At 47.8% G+C, this 19172-nt stretch overlaps 1 protein-coding gene across 1 annotated transcript in view; it reads right to left on the minus strand.

Annotated features, from left to right (window-relative positions):
• The window catches only part of LOC144800058 (solute carrier family 23 member 1-like), a 329120-nt gene that overhangs the window by 221640 nt on the left and 88308 nt on the right, over positions 1-19172 (minus strand). Inside the window, exons 5-6 of the mRNA XM_078671654.1 lie at positions 12625-12806; positions 10987-11107 (exon numbers count right to left, since the gene is read on the minus strand). Of these exons, the coding sequence (XP_078527780.1) occupies positions 10987-11107; positions 12625-12806 (303 nt within the window). The remainder of the gene's footprint in view (positions 1-10986; positions 11108-12624; positions 12807-19172) is intronic.

Below are 19172 nucleotides of genomic sequence, written 5' to 3' on the forward strand. Positions count from 1 at the left end.
ACAGTGGACTCTTGGGAACAAGTTAGCCACGTATGTGGCACGGAGGCTGAATAAACCCCTGGATAAAGAAATACACAACCGCCTTTTGGCAGAGTGCGCCAGTCCCTCATTGGCAAAGAAGCCGTAACACCACAAATTGATGGTAGAATCACCACCTTTCTGGCCAAATACATAAGGGACCTAATAAAGGGTATTGACCGCTCCTGGCGGTCATGCCAGGATAAGCTCCTGGACGTGACAGGGCCATTGACCAAAATATTGGACATGGCAAAGGATGCAAAGGCATCAGGGGCATTAATTTCCCCAGAGGTGCTTTCCATGTTGGGCCTAGCATGCCATCATTTTTCTGGGCAACGGCAACTAAGCCATCTCCACCGAAAGGCGCAGATTGCTCCTGATAGAAAAAGACGACAAACTAGGGACTCTGGCAACATCGGAAGCTGGGTAGGGGGCACAGGGTGGGCTCATCGACAACACTTTCATCGAAGAGCGCTGATAATTTGCCTCAATGTTCAACTCCCAAGACAAAGTCTGTTTACCCCTGGGGTTTTCACGAGGGCCGGCCACGGCAGAGAGCGCATGGCCAGCCGGCCACAGTCTCACGCTTCAGGACTCCTGCATCGGGGGTTTCTACCCGGCCAGCAGGTACCCTCGGCATAGAGGATTTTCCAGCGGTTCCAAGGAGGGAGGCTCATCCACCAGCACACACAATGAATCTAACCCTCATATAACACAGGTGTTTGGGTGGTCATTTGCCACATTTTATAGATGATCGGCGAAATCTCACTTCCAACGCCTGGGTGTTCCAGACCATTAAGGGTTTCCACATAGAGTTCTATGGGTCTCCCTTCCAACCTTTCCCTCCTCAACCCCTCCGCTTCTCGGAGACAGAGGCCGCCCTTTTCCAGGTAGATTTCCATGAGGAGCTCCTTTCTAAGGGAGCGATTCTCCCGTCCACACCCCACCCTTCCAGTTTCCTCAGCAATATGGGTACAGCACCCAGTGATCAATCTCTGGGAATGCCACGCATTGCTGGTTTTTCTCCATTTCAAGTTTGAGGGTATCCATATACTTCCCGATCTGGCTGGTACACTTGGATCTCAAGGATGCTTACCTGACTACCCCAGTCTTCCCACCACAGCCTTGATACGTCCAGTTCCAATAGCAAGGCCGGGCCTTCAAGTTCAACTCCCTTCCCTTTGGCCTATCCTCGGCTCACTGTTGTTTCACCAAAGTCCTTGAACCCGTCGTCGAGCGCCTGAGAGCCTCTGGATACGCATTATAGCGTACCTGGACGACATGCTCCTCATGGAAAAATGTCCTCATGTGTTATCTGTGCATCTGGGAAAAAAAGGTGGATCTCCTCCAGTCCCTGGGATTTATTATCAACCATAAACTATCCGCCCTGATCCCATCTCAAACTCTTACCTTCCTGGCTTAGATATGAACTCGGTGGAGACTACTCGAAGCCTTCCATCCAAGAAAATGGCCGAAATATGGCACAATGTACGCAGGACCTTGACCAAGTTGTGTACTTCCCTCTGACAGATGGCCAATATGGTCAGTTTCCTGTCATCCTCCATTCATCCATCTTCGTGGGACTTCTGCATTTCCATGTTCTGAAACAGTTGAAAGCGTCTCTCTTGCGCCTCTGCCTCACACACTGCCAATATGTTGCCCTCTCGGAAGATATTTGATATTTGATATTTATTGTCATTTGTAGAGCGCTAACTTTCGCTCCGGAGGGAGCATCTTGGCGCTGAGCACACAGAAGGGCGTCTAGGGGTGCATGGATCAAATAGCTGTGAGGACTGAAGAGTCAGACTGAGAATAAATCCAGGTTTTCAGAAATTTCCTGAAGAGGCTTTCAGAGGGTGCGTGCCTAAGGTTGGGGGGGAGACGGTTCCATGCCCTGGCCGCCAGAAGGGAGAAGGTCTTTCCTCCCTTCTGGCGAAGAGATTAAGGACGAGCTTTAATGGTAGCTCTCGCACATGGAGGCCGGAACAGGCGTGCCAACTTCGGTTCCCAACCGGATCTCATGATAGAATTAAATGTCAGCGGGACTGGTTAGGGCATGCATTGTGGGGAGTTCATCACCAGAGACGGATGGTCTGCAGCAGAAGATCCTTGCATATTAGTTATCTAGAACTTCTCTGTAAAGTGCTGGGCCAAAGACTGTGTATACTGTTGCGTCCTTCTAAAATTGGACAATTTAAGGGCAGTCCGTTACATCTATCATCTGCGGGGCACTTGGTCCAGGGCCCTCTCAGATCTGGTCAAGAACTTTTGGGAGTATTGCCTTGAACACCAGGTTTCAATAATGGTATAACACCTTCTGGGGACAGCCAACCAAGTAGCAGATTGGAAATCATAACATCTCAAGGATTCAAGCCTGTGAAAATTGCTTTTGGAAATGTGCCAAGCCCTCTTGGACCAATGGGGTCTGTTCACAGTAGACTTATTTTGCTTACCGCCTGGACCACCAACTTCCCTGGTACTTCAGTTTGAGACTGTACCTAGGCGCAGTGGCGACCAATGCCTTCCTTCAGGACTGGTCAGTGGAGAAATGCTCTGCCTTTCCTCCCTTTGCCATGATAATGAGACTAGCTGCGCAAACTAGCAGGCAAATGGCAGATCTGGTCATAGGGACCCCGATGTGGAAGTCACAAGTCTGGTTTTCAGTTCTGATTACATTTTCTTGGGATTTTCCAGTCCATCTACCCTAGATTCAGCTCTGCTCAGTGATCCCTCAGGGAATCTCCATCATCTGATGACGAATGGAACCTTCCAACTAATGCCGTGGAGGATTGCAGTTCTCGATGGCAGGTCAGGGAATTTTCAAAAAGCACTGCATAACTCCTCTCTAGAGCATGGGCAGATGGTACTGTCAATCGATACCGGTCGGCTTGGTCTTGATGGCCTTGATCCCAGAGAAACCTGGATACCGTGGGATGAGACATTGTCTATACCTTGAATTTTTGGGCCTCATTGTCTTCAGATGGGATTGCCTATAGATCAGTCAATTCCTTTCGGTCAGTGATTGCTACGGGTCATGCCCACATCGGAGCTCTCCCAGTCGGGGAACATCGTCTGGTCCGAAAATTGATCAGGCATTAATTTGTCTCTGCTTTCAGGATTAAAGGTACTCAGTTCTTTGGGATGTCAGTAAGGTCTTGAACCATTTTATCTCATGGTCTAGTAACATATCTTTCTCGCAAACACCTGTCAGCCAAGTGGGCCTCGCTCTTTTGTATGATCTCTTACAGAAGAGGTGTTCGGGCCTTGGATATCCCTTGGAGGGCATTTACCCAAAATGGGGTCACCTTCCATTCTCTGGGCGTACAAAGTATAACTCGCCTGATTTCATACCCTGCTTTTGCGGGTTCCCCAAAACTATGTGTTGTTTACTGTATTGAGCGAAACAAAAGGGTGGCTGTACTGTTCCCATGAGGCACAGGGTCGGACTGATTTGCATATAGCCATGTCTGAACTGGGGTGGCAGAGTGGGCTGAAGAACGGTGATGGATTAAACCCAGATCTTTTGACTGGGTGTGAGTGTTTGATTGATTCAGATGCTCCGTCCATCGCCACCCCCTTTTGTACCGCTTTTGGCCGCCGTGAGTGTGGCAGGGTATGCTCAGACGTGAGTCCCTTGCTCACTTTGCCACTGGATTCAAGCGGGCCGGGCTGAGGACGGCTGGAGTGCCAGAAACCGGTCCTCGGAAGCTTGTTTCCGGTCCGGGGAAGGCATGGCTTGGCAGTTCAGGCTGGACTGTTCCCATGAGGCACAGGGTCGGACTGATTTGCATATAGCCATCTCTGAACTGGGGTGGCAGAGTGGGCTGAAGAACAGTGATGGATTAATCCCAGATCTTTTGACTGGGTGTGAGTGTCTGATTGATTCAGATGCTCCGTCCATCGCCACCCCCTTTTGTACCGTTTACTGTATTGAGGCATATGAAGCCTTAACTGAGGAGCTCTGTAGCTATGGGGAACAAGTTGCTCATTGCCCTTAGAAAACCGTGTAAGGCAGACTCTTCCCAAACCATTGCATGAAGGGTTCAATAAGCCATGCAAGAGGCGGGGATTAACACAAAGGTATTCATGGCACATTCTACCAGAGGAGCTATGGCATCCTAGGCTTTCACTCTCTGAGCTTGCTTGGAGGATATTTTGATCGTGGCAGACTGGTCTTCGGATTCGACCTTTGAGAGGTTCTACTTCAAGCCAGTTCCCTCCATTCCTGCTCTAGTGGTGGAGAAGCTTTAAACTAGCATAATCCTTATCTCTAGATCCTGACATAGAAAGAACCATTTCCTAGCTAATGTAACGGATAGTTTCAAATCTGTTAAGGAGACAGAGGCAAGGATTAGCCCCCACAATGTTTGTCACATCATTGGCCACCCAAGGACAGTAACCCTGATTAATGGTATATGCAATTTATTTGATATTATGGTTTTAAGCTGTCTAAGATATACATTCTGGCTGGGGACGATAAGTCCTTTTCTTATGCATTGTACTATTGTCACTTGTATTGCCTTTCCCTTAGAGGTACATGTGGATTAAAGTTGACACATTGATTATGCAGGGTCTTCCAAACAGGAATAAGATCCTCCACTACTGGCATCTGTCGCAGGAAAAAAGAGGGAGGAAGAGGGGACACGATCAGATGAAGATCTGACCTGGGGCCCCATTGCCTGATGAACTTTTCTCTTCATTTTCCCTGAGGTTATGGGAAATGAAGTTTGTTATGGTTGTCATGGCTGCTGTTATAATGAAAACAAAGAAAGAAGAGCATAATCCTTGCCTCAGTGCCCTCAATAGAATTGAAACTTTCCGTTACAATAGCTAGGAAATTTTTCATTCCAGTGATATCCTTCCTGCCAGTAGCGGTCGGCAGTAGGAGTTACTGCAGGGCGGTGACGTGGGCAGGGGGAGGGGCAGGGTGGAGGGTAGTAATGTATGGATTATGGAGTTTTACAGGTAAGTAAAGATTTAAATAAATAAATAAAACGAATTTCGCATTTAAGAACTTAAAGGCTGATTGCAGTCAATCACATTCGAGAATTGTGTTACATTGAAGGCAGCTGAGAGGTCCAATAATATCAAGAGGCGGAAGTCATTTTATCTGTAGTCAAAAGGGCATAGTCTACTTGTAAGGTGGATGTCTCCATGCTGCAGCATTGTCTGAAGCTAAATTAATGCAGAAGACTGTTGTTTTGATGTGATCTTCAAATTGTAGACCGACTGCTTTTATGATTTTACCAATGAAGGGTATGGAAGTGAAGGGCCAGTAGTCGATTGTCAGAGTCCAATGCAAGTTTCTTCAGGACTGGGAGAATCTGGCCTGCACTGATTTGTATATAGGCATTTGGATGTAATACACTTAGGCAGTCCCAGCTAGCTTGGACTGTAACCCATTATGATGTACATGTGTTATATGATGATCTAAAAGAGTTCTATGTTTTGATCTGGCAGTTGGTAGTCCAGCTGAGCCAGGCAGGACTGCAGTGGCGTTTTTCCTCAACTTCAATAAATCTTCATACCGAGTAAAGGGGTGTCCGTGTATCGTATCCATCATATGGCAACGACTTGGCCTGATACAGGTCAGAAAGAGCCAGCAAAGCTCTCTGAATGTGTGTCAAGATAATGCTTGAAGTGAAAGAACCCATTGTGAAAGTGAGCGGGAGGCCAGCCTGAGACTGTGGTGTGGCAACCGTAATGAGGAATGACGAGACGCAAAGCCGCATTAGCTGTAGCAGTGTTAGAGGAGGCTGCAAAGTGAAGCCGTACGTTGGGGCAGGCCGCTGAGCGTGATGTCATACTTCACATAAAGATCCTGACAGAGGTCCAGTGGGGAGAGGATGTTGGGGAGTGATTACATGCATCTGGGCAGGCCGGCGAATGTGACGCCGTACTTCACACAACTTGCGGAGTCGGCTCCTGCAGCAAACTTGTGGACGTGTGCTCACCAGTGCATGTGTGCATCCATAAGGTCGGATCAAACAAAAGACTCAGCGGGAGATTGTGAAACCGAACAACTTGAATTCTAATTAAGGCACATTCAGCTTTAACTGTGCAACAAGCACTGAGTTGCTGGGTCGCAGGAGGTGTGTGACTTAAACAAGATTGTGTAACATTTAAAGACACAATCACTCGTAATAAGTCTTAGTACACCAAACCTACGAGCATGTGAAAGGATTAATGTGGATTTGGAATCCTTCTGCCCCATGCTGTTTCTTTTGCATGTGGTCTATAACTCACACAAGGAAATCAATTGAAGAGTTATCTCATCTGATTGGGTGTTGCATTTGAACTTCCTATTGGCTGGTGTTAATGGAAAAGCCTTTTTGCTTTTTCTTTGCCGACCTTGCCACCTTGTGCTCACATTTGGTAATGGTAATCTCTCAACTATAGATCTAAGCACAGCTGTTGTTACTCTGCCTCCCTTTCTAATGCTGCCTGGGGAGCCCCTCTCATTGAATGGGAAGACTGAATTGATTGTTTTGAAAATTATCTTTTAGCTTTAGATGGAGTCAAATTCTCATCTTTAAGGAAAAAGTATTACTATTAGAGTCCTTGGATAAAGAAGGGCAACATGTTTTCAAATACTTACTTACATGCGTGAGATGAAATTTACAAGCAACGGCAACAAGGAGAGTTTTGTTGCTATACTGGGGGATGACATAGACAGTGTCAATGTTATTTTTTTTTTAACTCAGGTGGCTGGAAGTAGTAGTAACAGAAATGCATATCTAAAGGGATGGGGATACACACAAGGAAAGTTTGGATCCCGTGTATGCCACAGGTGTGGATGTAGTTATCACATGGCTGATTCTAAGCATTGGTTTGCTATTGTCAAAGACTGTCGTAAATGCAGCAAGAAGGGGCATCTAGTGCGCATGTGCAAATCAAATGAGAGGAAAGTTGCAACAGAGTCCTTATGGTAGAAAATGAGAGTATCGTAGGTGAAGTGAAAGATGATGAAAGAAGGAGAGGAATAGACCTCCTATGGCTGTATTTGACACCAGTGGAAAGATGGTATCCTTGATGGTGAACACAGGTTCCTTATACACAATCGTCCCACAAGCGTTATTTGATACCATGTGGTCAAGGGAGGAGTTGGTGGCATCAGATGTCATTCTGAAAGGTTATCAGGGAGCTGATATTGGTGTCATAGGATTCATGTCTGCACAAATCAGATTTTCAGGAAAAGAGACAACGGTGAAAATATATGTTGCCAGGGAAGGTCCACCTATTCTGGGATGGACTCATCAACATGACCTAAACATAATGGTAAATTCGCTTGCTGTGGATCATGTGATGGTGATCGATGAAATATGATTGAAAGAGCTATTGGACTTCCACAAAGCAGTTTTTGAAAACACATTGGGAGAGGCTGTCAACTGTGAGCACTTGATCAAACTTAAGAAGAACTCTGTTCCAGTGAAACACATTGCCAGAAGGGTGCCCATGGCAGCAAGAGCAAATGTGCAAGAAATATTCCAACAACTTTTGGATGACAAAGTAATAGAACCTGTGGAGGCAGCGGAGTGGTTATCACCAGTTGTCATTACAGAGAAGGTCGCTGGCTCACTCAGGTTCTGTGTTGATTTGTGCAGTGTGAATGAGCTGTAACTGTAACCCATTATGACGTATATGTGGTCTATGATGATCTAATAGAGTTCTATGTGTTGATCCGTGTTTGAAATGGGGGTCTCTAATTGGCAATGGTTTGCACCTTTGTCCAAATAGGAGCCCTTCCTTCTAGTCAGGATAAGGGGTATACACTACAGTAGGCCTTCACATAGCGCCAGGACACCTTCGGGTATCAGTTAGCGCTCTATAAATGACAATAACATTAACATTCATATTAACCCTACTGAAATTACCCCTGCTCACTCCCTTGGTAGCTTGGCTCGAGCAGTCAGGCTTATCTCAGAAGCAGTGTGTAAAGCATTTGCACCTAACCCACAGTAACACAGTGAAAACACTACAAACAGAAAACACACCAGTTTTGGAAAAATAACCAATATTTATCTGTGCAAATAAGACCAAAACAATAAAAGACCAACATACAATAATCAAAAATAGGCCCTTTGCAAGTATGACTTAAAAATGCAGTTCCTTGAAGCTGGTAACTCAGTCCAGAGATACAGCGGTGCTGAAAACAACAGAATCCAACAGTCCCGGCCGCCTGTATCAGTGCGGACCGGCTTTAGCAGACTTGTAAACAGTACCTTTGGTTTTGGCCAACTGCATCAGTGCGGGCAGGTCGTGGCAACCGTCACAGTTGCAATGTGAAGTGTAGCGGTGCCTTCAAGTTGCAGTGCAGGTAGCGGCTCGGTGACGGTCGTCCAGCAGCGTAGGTGAGACCAGGGCTGCAGTGCGGAATGAGGTGGTGCTCGTTGCGGTTCTGCCAGGTTACGTGCAAGCGACAGTGGCGGTGGATGGGAGCTGGCGTCGGTTCGCCCAGACAGCGGTGTGGGACTGGGTGGTGCGTCGTGTAACTTACGAGCGGTGCCCCAAAACCACAGTGTGGGTATGGGTATCGTGGTCAGCGACGTCATCGGTGAGACCAGGGCGGCAGAGTGAAGCGAGGCGGTGCGGAGTGTGGTACCAACAGGTCACGCTGCAAGAAGCGGCTCCCTGCCAGATATGGTCGTCATCATCGGTGAGAACAGGGTTGCAGTGCGAAGTGCGTCGGTGCCCTCTGTGAGGCCTTCAGGGACATGGCATCCGTAGCAGTATCGTGACGGAGTCAACTTCTTTCCCCCCTCTGTGGCAACTGAAACCACGGTTCCAGAGGTGGTACCCAGAGGTGAGTGAAGTCTTTGCTGTCCCTGAGACTTCGTATACAAGGGGCAAGTTCTAGTTCAAGCCCTTGGAGATACTCATCGACAAACAGAGTCCAGCCCTTTCAATGCCCAAGGCAGAAGCATCAACTGCTGGCCAACCCAGCCAAATAACAACACAGCAAAGGGGCGGTACTCCTCCTGGCAGTTCTTCCAGCTCTTCCTCTTGGCAGGTTCCTTGATCCAAGCGAGTTCTCTGAAGTCTTTTATCTCCCTGAGACTTCCAACAGGAGGCAAGCACTACTTCAAGCTCTTGGAGAAAATTCTGACAGCTGGATGATGAAAGTACAATCCAGTCCTTTCCCTGCCCAAGACAGAAACAGCAAGGAACAGGACGACACAGAAGAGCAAGCAGTAAAGGGGCAGTTCCTCTTCACAAATATTCCAGCTCTTCTTCCTGGCAGGCTCCTTAGTTCAGCAGTAATATAAAGTTCTTGGATCAGGTCCCCAATATTTATTCTCGGTTTCTGTTTGTTCTTTTGGGCAGAGACTGTCTGTGCTCAGCCAAAACCAGTTCTGTCCTCTCTGGTCCAGTTTCCCAGCAGGAGGTGGAGACAACATTGTGCAAGGGAGACAGGGCCTATTAGGTGGAAGGGAAATCTCCTCCCACCTCTCTAAATGCAGACCAGGACTATTCAGGTTCTAGTGAAACTCCCCCACTACTCTGAATGCAGCCCAGTCCTGACTCATCCAGGAAAGGCAGGACCCACCTTGACCCACCCGGTGGCTGTCTACAGCGAATGCACATCCCCAGCCCCTGTCACTCGAACGCCAGACAGCAGAGGCAGACAGGACGGCTAAGTAAGAAAATACCCACTTTCTAAAACTGGTATTTTCAAACACACAACATAAAAATCATCTGTACTAAAAGATGCATTTTTACTTTCCGAGTTCAGGCATACTAAACTCTATTTCTCAATCTTAACCCAATGGGAAGATATACTCGTAAAATGTTAAGAGTATTCCCCATTCTATCCTATGGGATAGGTAGCCTTTCAATGGTGAAAAACAAATTACACTGTAGTTCACTATCAGGTTATGACACACACACCAGGACATGTCCTACGTTTCACATACACTGCACCTTGCCCACATGACTACTTTGGGCCTACTTTAGGGGTGCCATACATGTAAGAAAAGGGAAGGTTATGGCCTTGCAAGTGGGTGCACTTGCCAGGTCGACATGGCAGTTACACTACGCGCAGACACTGTAGAGACATGTCTGAGAACGCTTTGAAGAGCTGCTGGTGTGGGTGGCACAACCAGTGCCCACTAGCAGCATTTGATTTACTGGCCCTGGGCACACATAGTGAACTGTACTAGGGACTTAAAGGTAAATCAAATAAGCCAATCATGGAAACACCAAGCCAAGAACACAATTTACATGGAGAGCATTGCACTTTAGCACTGAATAGCAGGGGTGAAGTGCCCAGAGTTCTAAAACCAACAAAAATAGGGTAAAAAAAGAGAGGCCAAAAAGCAAAGTCTGTGGGTAAACCCGCTGAAAAAGCCAAGTCTAACAATCTGGCATTTAGTATTCTAGATGTGCCTAGCAGGACTGCGGTGGGGTTTTTCCTCAGCTTCAATAAATCTTCATACCGAGTAAAGTGGCGTCCATGTATGGTAACCATCATAACACATTTGAATACCTGGTGCTATACCAACTTCACTGTTCTGATTTTATCAACCTGAGAAAAGCAGGCCATTCTTTTCCAGGTTTTACATTACTTTATTTTGACATTTGCACAGCACGAGACTGGCATATGAATAGCCTTGTACTGATTGAGGTTCTACTGGCCCTTGAATACTGTGACCCAATAAACGTTAAAATGAGTAAACCTTGTTCCTTACATACCAAGGTGCAGTGCAGTTCAAATGTAAAAGCTAAAAGAAGGTTGCATTAGTCTTTTTCACACTGGTCTGACACAGAAAACATAACCTTTCCAACAAAACATAAATCAAGTATTTAAAGGCCCTAGTCAAACTGTTGACATGCCAGCTTTATAATTCATATGTGTGCTAACAACATATAACAAGTTTGGCCACTGGTCAGTCCAGTGCTTCTGTGTTCTAGTAAAGTTGCAGTAACTTCCCCTTAAGAGGTTTGTTAGAAGCCCAGACAATAACTCACCGGGAAAAGCTGAAAGATGTTGAACCTGGTGAAGTGGCACTTCCTGGCTTTAGTAAAGGTTGGACACGGCACTGGAATCTTGCGTAGATACTGAGAGAACACAATGATAAGGAAGAATGTCCTGCAACAGACAGCAATGCATCAAAAAACAAAACAGGTGCTAGAATGGTGCACAGCCTCTCAATTCTAGGTCTGGAACATGGCTACACTGACAACTGGTGTCTCGCAACAAGAACTGAATGCCTATCGTACTATCCCTGCAGAAGCTGTCTGAAATGATTTGTCCATGAATACGCAATAATGTCAGCATTGCACTTCCCACTATTGTTTGCAGCATCTGATTAATTTACCCAAACTCTCACAGTTTTCTGCATTGGTTTCAGGGGCAGATCCTCGGGTAAGGCGGAGGAGCGTCGCCCCACTCAGCAGGTCCAAAAGGAAAAAGTAAAATGATAATAACTCATTGTTATTTTCATTTCATTTTTCCGTTGTTGCTCAGCTGGGTAGTGGTGGTGCGGGGTGGGGCTGGGCTCTGACAAAGGAGCTAGAGGAGGAGTGGTTTGCACTCTCTTAAGTGCGCCTGAGGGTTTGGCCATCCGTCTTGGGCCGTCTAAACCGTCATGCGCACTTTGTATGTTCTCCACCCAGGCTGCATTACAGCCTGGGTGGAGAACATGCCCAGGCTCCGATTTCCTGGCTAAACCACAGCGCTCAGACCAATCACAACAGTGATTGTCAGTCTCAGATCACCAGACTTTCCCACACTCTAAATCAAGCCTTGTGGAGTATCTTCAGTGAGGTACAGCTCAGGTCCTTTAGGTACCATAAGCTAAGGGACCCATATTTGGGCATACCATGTCTCTTAGGATGTCTCACTGAAAAACAAAAAAACTGATGGATGGACTGTTTGAATAAATATAAACCATCTGTAATCAATCTGAACTGCATTCCATTCTAGTGTTTGTTTCCCCAATGTAACGTCCCATACAGGAACCAGCCATATGCACACCGATTTAGCCCAAGTCTATGAAACAGTACTGAAGATTAGAGAGTGCCTAGGATCTACAGATAAACAACTGATTGATAGAAAATGTGTATCCTGGATGCCTTTTGCAGTCCAAATCTGCAATCAAATTCAAGCAGTCAACGCTCTGAAGAGTAACAATAGACATGGTCCCTCAAGGTGTGATAAGCTTTACTGTATGAAATTACAACACAGATTTGACTTCAAAATGCCTGATTGAAAACTGAAGACAAGTACACAGTAATTAGTAGAGCAGCTGTACTTCGGGCAGATGGGAAATATCCACAAATTTGAACTAATGTTAGATTGGGTGCATAGACAGCTTTCATCCTCCCCTCCATTATCCGTTCAACCCCATCAAGATAAATTTCTTTATTACAGTAGGGTTTATGTTCTGGTTTTTCTTTCTCTTCTCCCGTTACTGCTCATCTCTTTTTGCATTGGCCTTGATAGAGGCAATATAAACTTGTCCCAATGAAACCAACACTCTACAGAGTTGCCTATCACTAATTTAAGTCAGTTTTTTTCTAGGAAAATGGTAAAAGGACCATGTTAAAAATCTAAAGCTTGGTGTATTACATGTGTATATTTGGGAGTTAAAGCTTTTAACTTACATGGCGGATATCCCCCAGTGTGAGCCGGCATCTCTGCCTGCTGAAGTAAAGAGTGGAAGAGCGATGAGACAAATGGTTGGGGCGATTGTCAATGGTCCAAGAAAGCGCATGACGAATCCAATCAGACCAGAGAAGCCCATCAAAATTTGGAGGCAGGAAGCAACCATTATAGCTCCTTGAATCTGCAATTGAGAAGCATATGTGATGGGTCCAAAAGAAAGGAGGGGGTGGAGGGAGAGAAACATGTTAACGTAGGGTACAGAAGGGTCAAGAAAAAGAAGAAAATGGTAGGTGGAAAGAGAATGGTACAGAGAACAAGCCGAGAGGAATACATAGGTAAAGGATGAATGATGTGAGGGGAGGCTAAAAGGAATCAGAAAGGAAAAGGGATAGCTGAATAAAGAAGGGAGGAATGTTAATGTAAGGCAGAGCAAGTATGAAAGTAAAGAGAAGTGTATTAAATGTCACAGTGAGATAAATATTTAGAAAAATATATAGACAAGAAGCAGGAAAGCAATAGATGAAGAGGAAATGGTAAGTGAGGTAGTGTAAAATGGGAAATATAGGGGTTTAGAAGAGGGTGGGATTGTGGTCATTGAGGAGAAGGAGGGACTAGAAGAGCAATGGAGGGTGAGAAGGAAATTAAAAAATGGGTAGATCATTATAACATCAAAGTAGTATTGTTTGATTAGAGAGAAATACAAGAACGCACTCAAGAGCAGGAAGATGCACAGGAATAAATAGGCAAAGAGAATATCAGCAGTAGACAGTGAAGAGAACAAAGGCTGGATTAAAAGAAAACAATGTAGTACAAGAAACTAAAACATTGGTTGAGAAAAGAAGAATATTTTAAGGAACAATATGGGCCTACATGAGCAGGTAGACTGTGAGTGCAACATTATAGGTAGTAGAAGAAATGGATGCAGCCATTATTAAAGAGAAATGAAACATGCAGCGAAGATGAAGATGTTATCCACAGATTTACAAGAATAAGTGAATGAATTTACAGATATTAAAAGTAGACAGAAGGAAATAAAAAGAAATAAGAAAAAAGAAGGAAACAAACAAACAAAGAAGAAAATCGACATTAAGAGTTAGAAGGAAAGATTATAGAAATTCAAAGGAGTTTGAGCAAGAGAGAAAGATAGTGGGAATAGGAGAAGAAGCAACATAGAATTAGAGGGAAGTGAGGGATAGAGAGAAGGACAGGGGGTGACAGAACACAAGAATATTAACACATACTGCAAGAAGATATTATAGATTTCGTACTCATTGGCTTTGAACACAGTAAGAAATCATGTACATTTGTGCACTGTCAACTCCTTCCGTGTTACACAGCTGTACCTTAAGCCATAAATCATAGAAATAAATAAATATAAAATCAGACAAAAGAGTTTGACAGAATGAATTAGCATCGGAGTTATATAGGAACTTTGAATCTCATTAATGTTAGAAAGCATGGGTCCTTTTGTAAATCTAGGAGCTTAGTTGTATCCACAAGTGGCATTCACACTTCTCAAGCTTTATAAAAAATGTGTTTTCTCAAAAGACGGTCAGGACTGTCCTTGGATTCTCAATAAGCTGTAAAATATGCTCTATGTGAAAAGATCAAAATGTATAGATCAAAGTCTAAAGACAAATACAAAGATGTCTGTAGACCATAATATTTTGCTGAAGATATAAAAAAGGTTTCCAGCAGGCAATTAAACATACTAAGTGGTATAACCTAGTATTCAAAGAATCCAAACTATGTCCGCCCAGCTGTTTTTGTCTTAGCTCCTCTTTTGAACCTCACAATGTGATATGGCCCTTCTAAGTCACATTTAGTACATAGTATTGCTATTTAATATTACAAGAATCAATGGAAGCAGATCTATATTTGTAATAAACACAGGATAGATGGTCTATTTTATATGCATAAATAATTATTTATTTGTCTTTGAAACAAAGAATAATGGAGACACTACTCAATAATTAGAATGTTTTATGAACCTTATGGCAAAGATGTTTTTTTTTTTTCAAATATATTTTTATTGCAGAATTAGAAATCACAGGAGACAATCAATCAACCAGTGCACTCGTGACATCCCCTCGTCCACTAAGAGGTCCAAACTGTACACAGCCATTCAGCCCGCATCCCGGGGGCCGGGCGGCATGTTATTACATTCAATAGGAAAAGCACGGTGCACGTCCCATGGGGACCATGGTCGAAAAGTCGTTGTACGTATCTGCTTTTATCCCCCCCACCCACAACAACATCTCCGTCAGCCATCCCAGAGGTAAAGCAGTGACATCGCTCATAACGGGGCCTGCCCTAGGTGCTATCGTTCTATCTCGCCTGGCTGCTCCCTCCAGCCCTTTCATACTCCACACTGTGCCAACCATCCTAGTAGAGTCAAGGCACCCAGGCGGCTACCATCCAGTGGCTTCCGTCCCACCCCGAACCCCCATGAACCAGTCCCCCCAAGGCCCCCCCCCCCTGGCAACTGCTGGGCGTACGCCTCGTCCTGTCGAGTTAGATGGAACCACCACAGTGCGGAATATAGCATTTCTGTGTTCGCCCCGTGGTGTCCACCGGCTTAGTTCTCCCCATCCTCGTCGTCCACAAAAGAATCACGCAAGGCCTGCACCACTAGCTCCCATGCACGCGCCGCTTCCAAAACCTTCTCATTCCCCAACTTAACAGCCTGCCGCATCCGGAGCACACTCTCGCAGGCAGACCACCGCAGCAATTCATTCTTCCATCTACGCAGCGAGGGCCCCCCCCTGGACTTCCAATGCCACGATATCTCCCTCTGCGCCAATATCAGACCCAGATCAAGGAACTTGCTCGTCACCTTGGTGCGTTTAGTGTGCGGGAACCAGAGCAGCAGGCACGCCGCCATATCGAATTCCACCTCCCTATCTGTCACTGCATTCAGGAGTCCCCCTACCTCCGCCCAATAGGTCCCCAATTGCGGGCACTTCCAAAACAAATGATCCATGTCTGCTCCCAGAGACGAACACCGTGGGCATCGGGCATCCGGCACCTGGAAGTACCGCTGTAATTTCTCTGGAGTTAAATAGGCCCTATGAAGCACATAGAAATGCACTTGCTGAAAGCGCGCATTTCTCGTGCCCTTCCACGTGCGCCGCAGGATGTGTCCCCAAGCCGTATCCGGTATGTGCCGGCCCACACTCTCCTCCCATTTAGCCTTGAGCCCCAGGAGTGGCTCCAGTCCCTCATTCAGCATCCTATTATGGAGGCACGTCACAGCTTTGACCGTGCCTGCTGCCATCACCACATATTGGCACGCCATAGTCGTCGTGGGTTCTAGAGCCCCTCTTTCCAGTGCTTCTGTATGGCAGCCACCACTGCCGCGTGCAGGAGGAACCCCCCGTCGGGCAGCCCGAACTGGTCCCGGAGCGCCTCGAACGGTGCCAAAGCCCCATCTATGTACAAGTCGCCTACCACCTGTAGTCCCGCCTCCTCCCAATCCAGCAACGGGGACCAATCTCCCCCGTGCGGCAAGGCCGTCAGCATGCCGATCGGGATCTCCGGCGCATAAGGCCGCGAAGCCCTCGCTCTCCGAAGGCTCCTCTGCCAACACAGCCGGAGCGTCCTTTCCTCCATAGTGAGGGCCCGCAACTCAAGCCTCTGCTGCATGACAATATAGGACAGCACGTGGCGCCGTATCCCTCGGTCCCGGTCCTCCTCTGGGCCCCGGAACACCCTAGCTATGTTCTGTGTAAGAACCTACAGCTGCGCCGCTAGATAATACAGCTCGAAGTCAGGCACAGCCATGCCCCCTTCAACCTTAGGGCGGAGGAGCGTGCTCAGGGCCACTCTACGGCGGCCGTGCCCCCATAAGAAGCCAATAATCATCGATCTCAGGTCTCTGAAGACCCCTTGGGGAATCCAGACAGGCAGCGTTCGGAAATAATAGAGGAAGCGGGGGAGCGCCACCATCTTCAAAAGCGCAATCCTACCCAGAACCGTCAGCGGGAGGGTCGACCAGAAAGACAAGCTGCCCCTCAGTGCCCGGACACTGCGACCAATGTTGCCCTCCAAGAGGTCCGCAGTCGCGTGGTAGATGCGAACACCCAGATAGGTGAAACAAGATGGCTCCCACACCACGCCCAAGTCGCCACCAGGAACGGGCGAGCCCGCTCGCAGCGGGAACACACAAGTCTTCGCCCAATTGACCTTAAGGCCCGACAGCCGGCCGAACTCCGACAACAGCTCCATCGCACCGGCCAATGCCCGCGAGGTGTCAGCCAGGTACAGGAGCAAGTCATCCGCATACAGCGATATATAATGCCACTGCCCGCCTCTCGCTATCCCCGCGTACCTGACACCCGACCTCGCATGGACCGCCAAAGGTTCCATCGCCAGAGCAAACAACAGGGGGGACAGAGAGCATCCTTGCCGCGTGCCCCTGCCCACCGGGTACGCCGCAGACACCAGGCCGCCCAAACGCACCCTCGCCGCCGCCGAAGCATACAAGACCCTTGTCCACCTGCGGAACCCCTCGCCCATGCCAAACCTCTCCAAAACTCCGTCCAGGAACGGCCATTCCAAGCTATCAAAGGCTTTCTCGATGTCCACGGATAGGACCGCCGGGGCTCCCTCCTCGTCCAAGATGGCGTCCATTATCCCCACCAGGCGGCGAATATTCAGCGCCGTGCTCCTCGTGGGTATGAACCCGGCCTGGTCCCTATGTACCAGGCCCGTCATATATGGGGCCAGCCTGGTGGCCAGTATTCGGCTCAGAATCTTATAATCCACCGTCAGCATGGATAGCGGGCGGTAAGACCTCACATCCGCAGCATCCCGGCCAGGCTTTAGGAGCGGCACAATCAAGGCCTCCCGCATGGACCCAGGCAATACCCCAGCCTCGAAAGCTTCAGCGTACACCGCCAGCAGCCTGGGCGCCAAACTGTCCGCATACCACTGATAAAATTCAATCGGTAATCCGTCCACCCCGGGCGTTTTGTTGCGGGCCATATGCTTAATGGCCGCCCGCATTTCTGAGAGCGTGATCGGGCCGCCCAGTTCCTTCGCGTCCTCCTCATCTAGGACCGGAAGCTGCCTCGCCCCCAAGTATTCTGCAATGTCCTGGACCCCCACTCCCAGCTGGCCCTGATACAGTTCCTCATAGTACCCCCTAAAACATTCCAATACCGCTGCTTGGGTGTATACCATCTCTCCCTGCGCAGTACGAATGCCGAGGATCGGGGAGCCCCTAAGTTCCGGATTAGCCAGTCTGGCCAAGAGGGTACCCACCTTGTCTCTTTCCGCATGCGCCCTGATGATATATTGCCTGTAATCATAGCATCGTAAACGTTCCGTCTCGGTGGCGACCACTTCTTTCGCTTCTAAGAGCTGGGCCTGCAAGTCCGGCCTAGCTGGCCTGCGGCGCTCCAAATCCCTCAACCTTTCTTCCGCTTTCACGAGGTCAGTCAACACAGCCGTGCGAGCATTCGAAAACCTACCCAAACACACTCCTCTCACCACCACCTTCATTGCATCCCATTCAGTGGACCTACTCGTGGCCGTGCCCTCATTCACTCCGAAATAGCTATCAATGCCTTGTCGAACCGCATCAGTGAACACAGGATCGTCAAGCGTTTCCGGCCGAAGCCGCCACGTCAGAATTACTGAGTGCTCTCTCTGCCACTGAATGTGCACCAATAGGGGGTTATGATCTGAGATCGTCCTAGCCAAGTACTCCGCATGGGAGATCAGCGGGGCTAGGGATCCACTGCAGAGCACCGAATCAATCCTGACATGCAGGTCATGAAGAGCAGAGTAAAAGGAATAATCCCTGGTTTCCCTGTGCCGCTCCCTCCAGACATCCAGCAACCCCCATCTATCCTGCCAGTCCTTCCTGTGCGCGGCTAACCTGCGCACCGGGGAGTCCACCAGGGGGGGATGGGACCTATCCAGAGCCACATCCGTGATCGAGTTAAAGTCCCCCCCTAGCACTATTGGGGCCGCCAGGAAAGAGGCCAAAGACCCCGAGAGGCTATCAAAATAACGAGCTTGATCAGTGTTCGGCGCATACACACAGCAGAAAACCACATCCCGTCCATATAACCTCCCCTCCACCGCCACAAACCTGCCATCAGGATCCACAACTTGATTCAGTAATTGAAAGGGTATCCCCGCCCTCACCCAGATCAGCACCCCCCTGGCATACGCTGAGTAAGTGGTGCCAAACACCTGGCCCCTCCATCGTTTCTGCAAGGCAGTACACTCTTTCTTAGTGAGATGAGTCTCCTGGAGCATGGCAATCTGAACCCCCCTGCGTACTAGATATGCATGGACCTTATGACGTTTCACCATAGTTCGCAGCCCCCGGACATTCCACGTCAGGCATTTCAGATTAGGTAACGTCCCCATTCCAACTTCGTACAGTCCAAATTAAATAACGAATGTTCACAGCCCCCCCAATGCAGTTGCCCCCCCCCGAACACCCCCAAAACAGAAAAACTCCCCAAACCCCACTCCCCAGGACAGAGCACACGAACCCAATGTCCGCCCCCATCCAAACCTTGAACCAACT

The sequence above is a fragment of the Lissotriton helveticus genome, chromosome 1_1 (genome assembly GCF_964261635.1).
Source record: "Lissotriton helveticus chromosome 1_1, aLisHel1.1, whole genome shotgun sequence".
NCBI classification, from domain to species: Eukaryota; Metazoa; Chordata; class Amphibia; order Caudata; family Salamandridae; genus Lissotriton; species Lissotriton helveticus.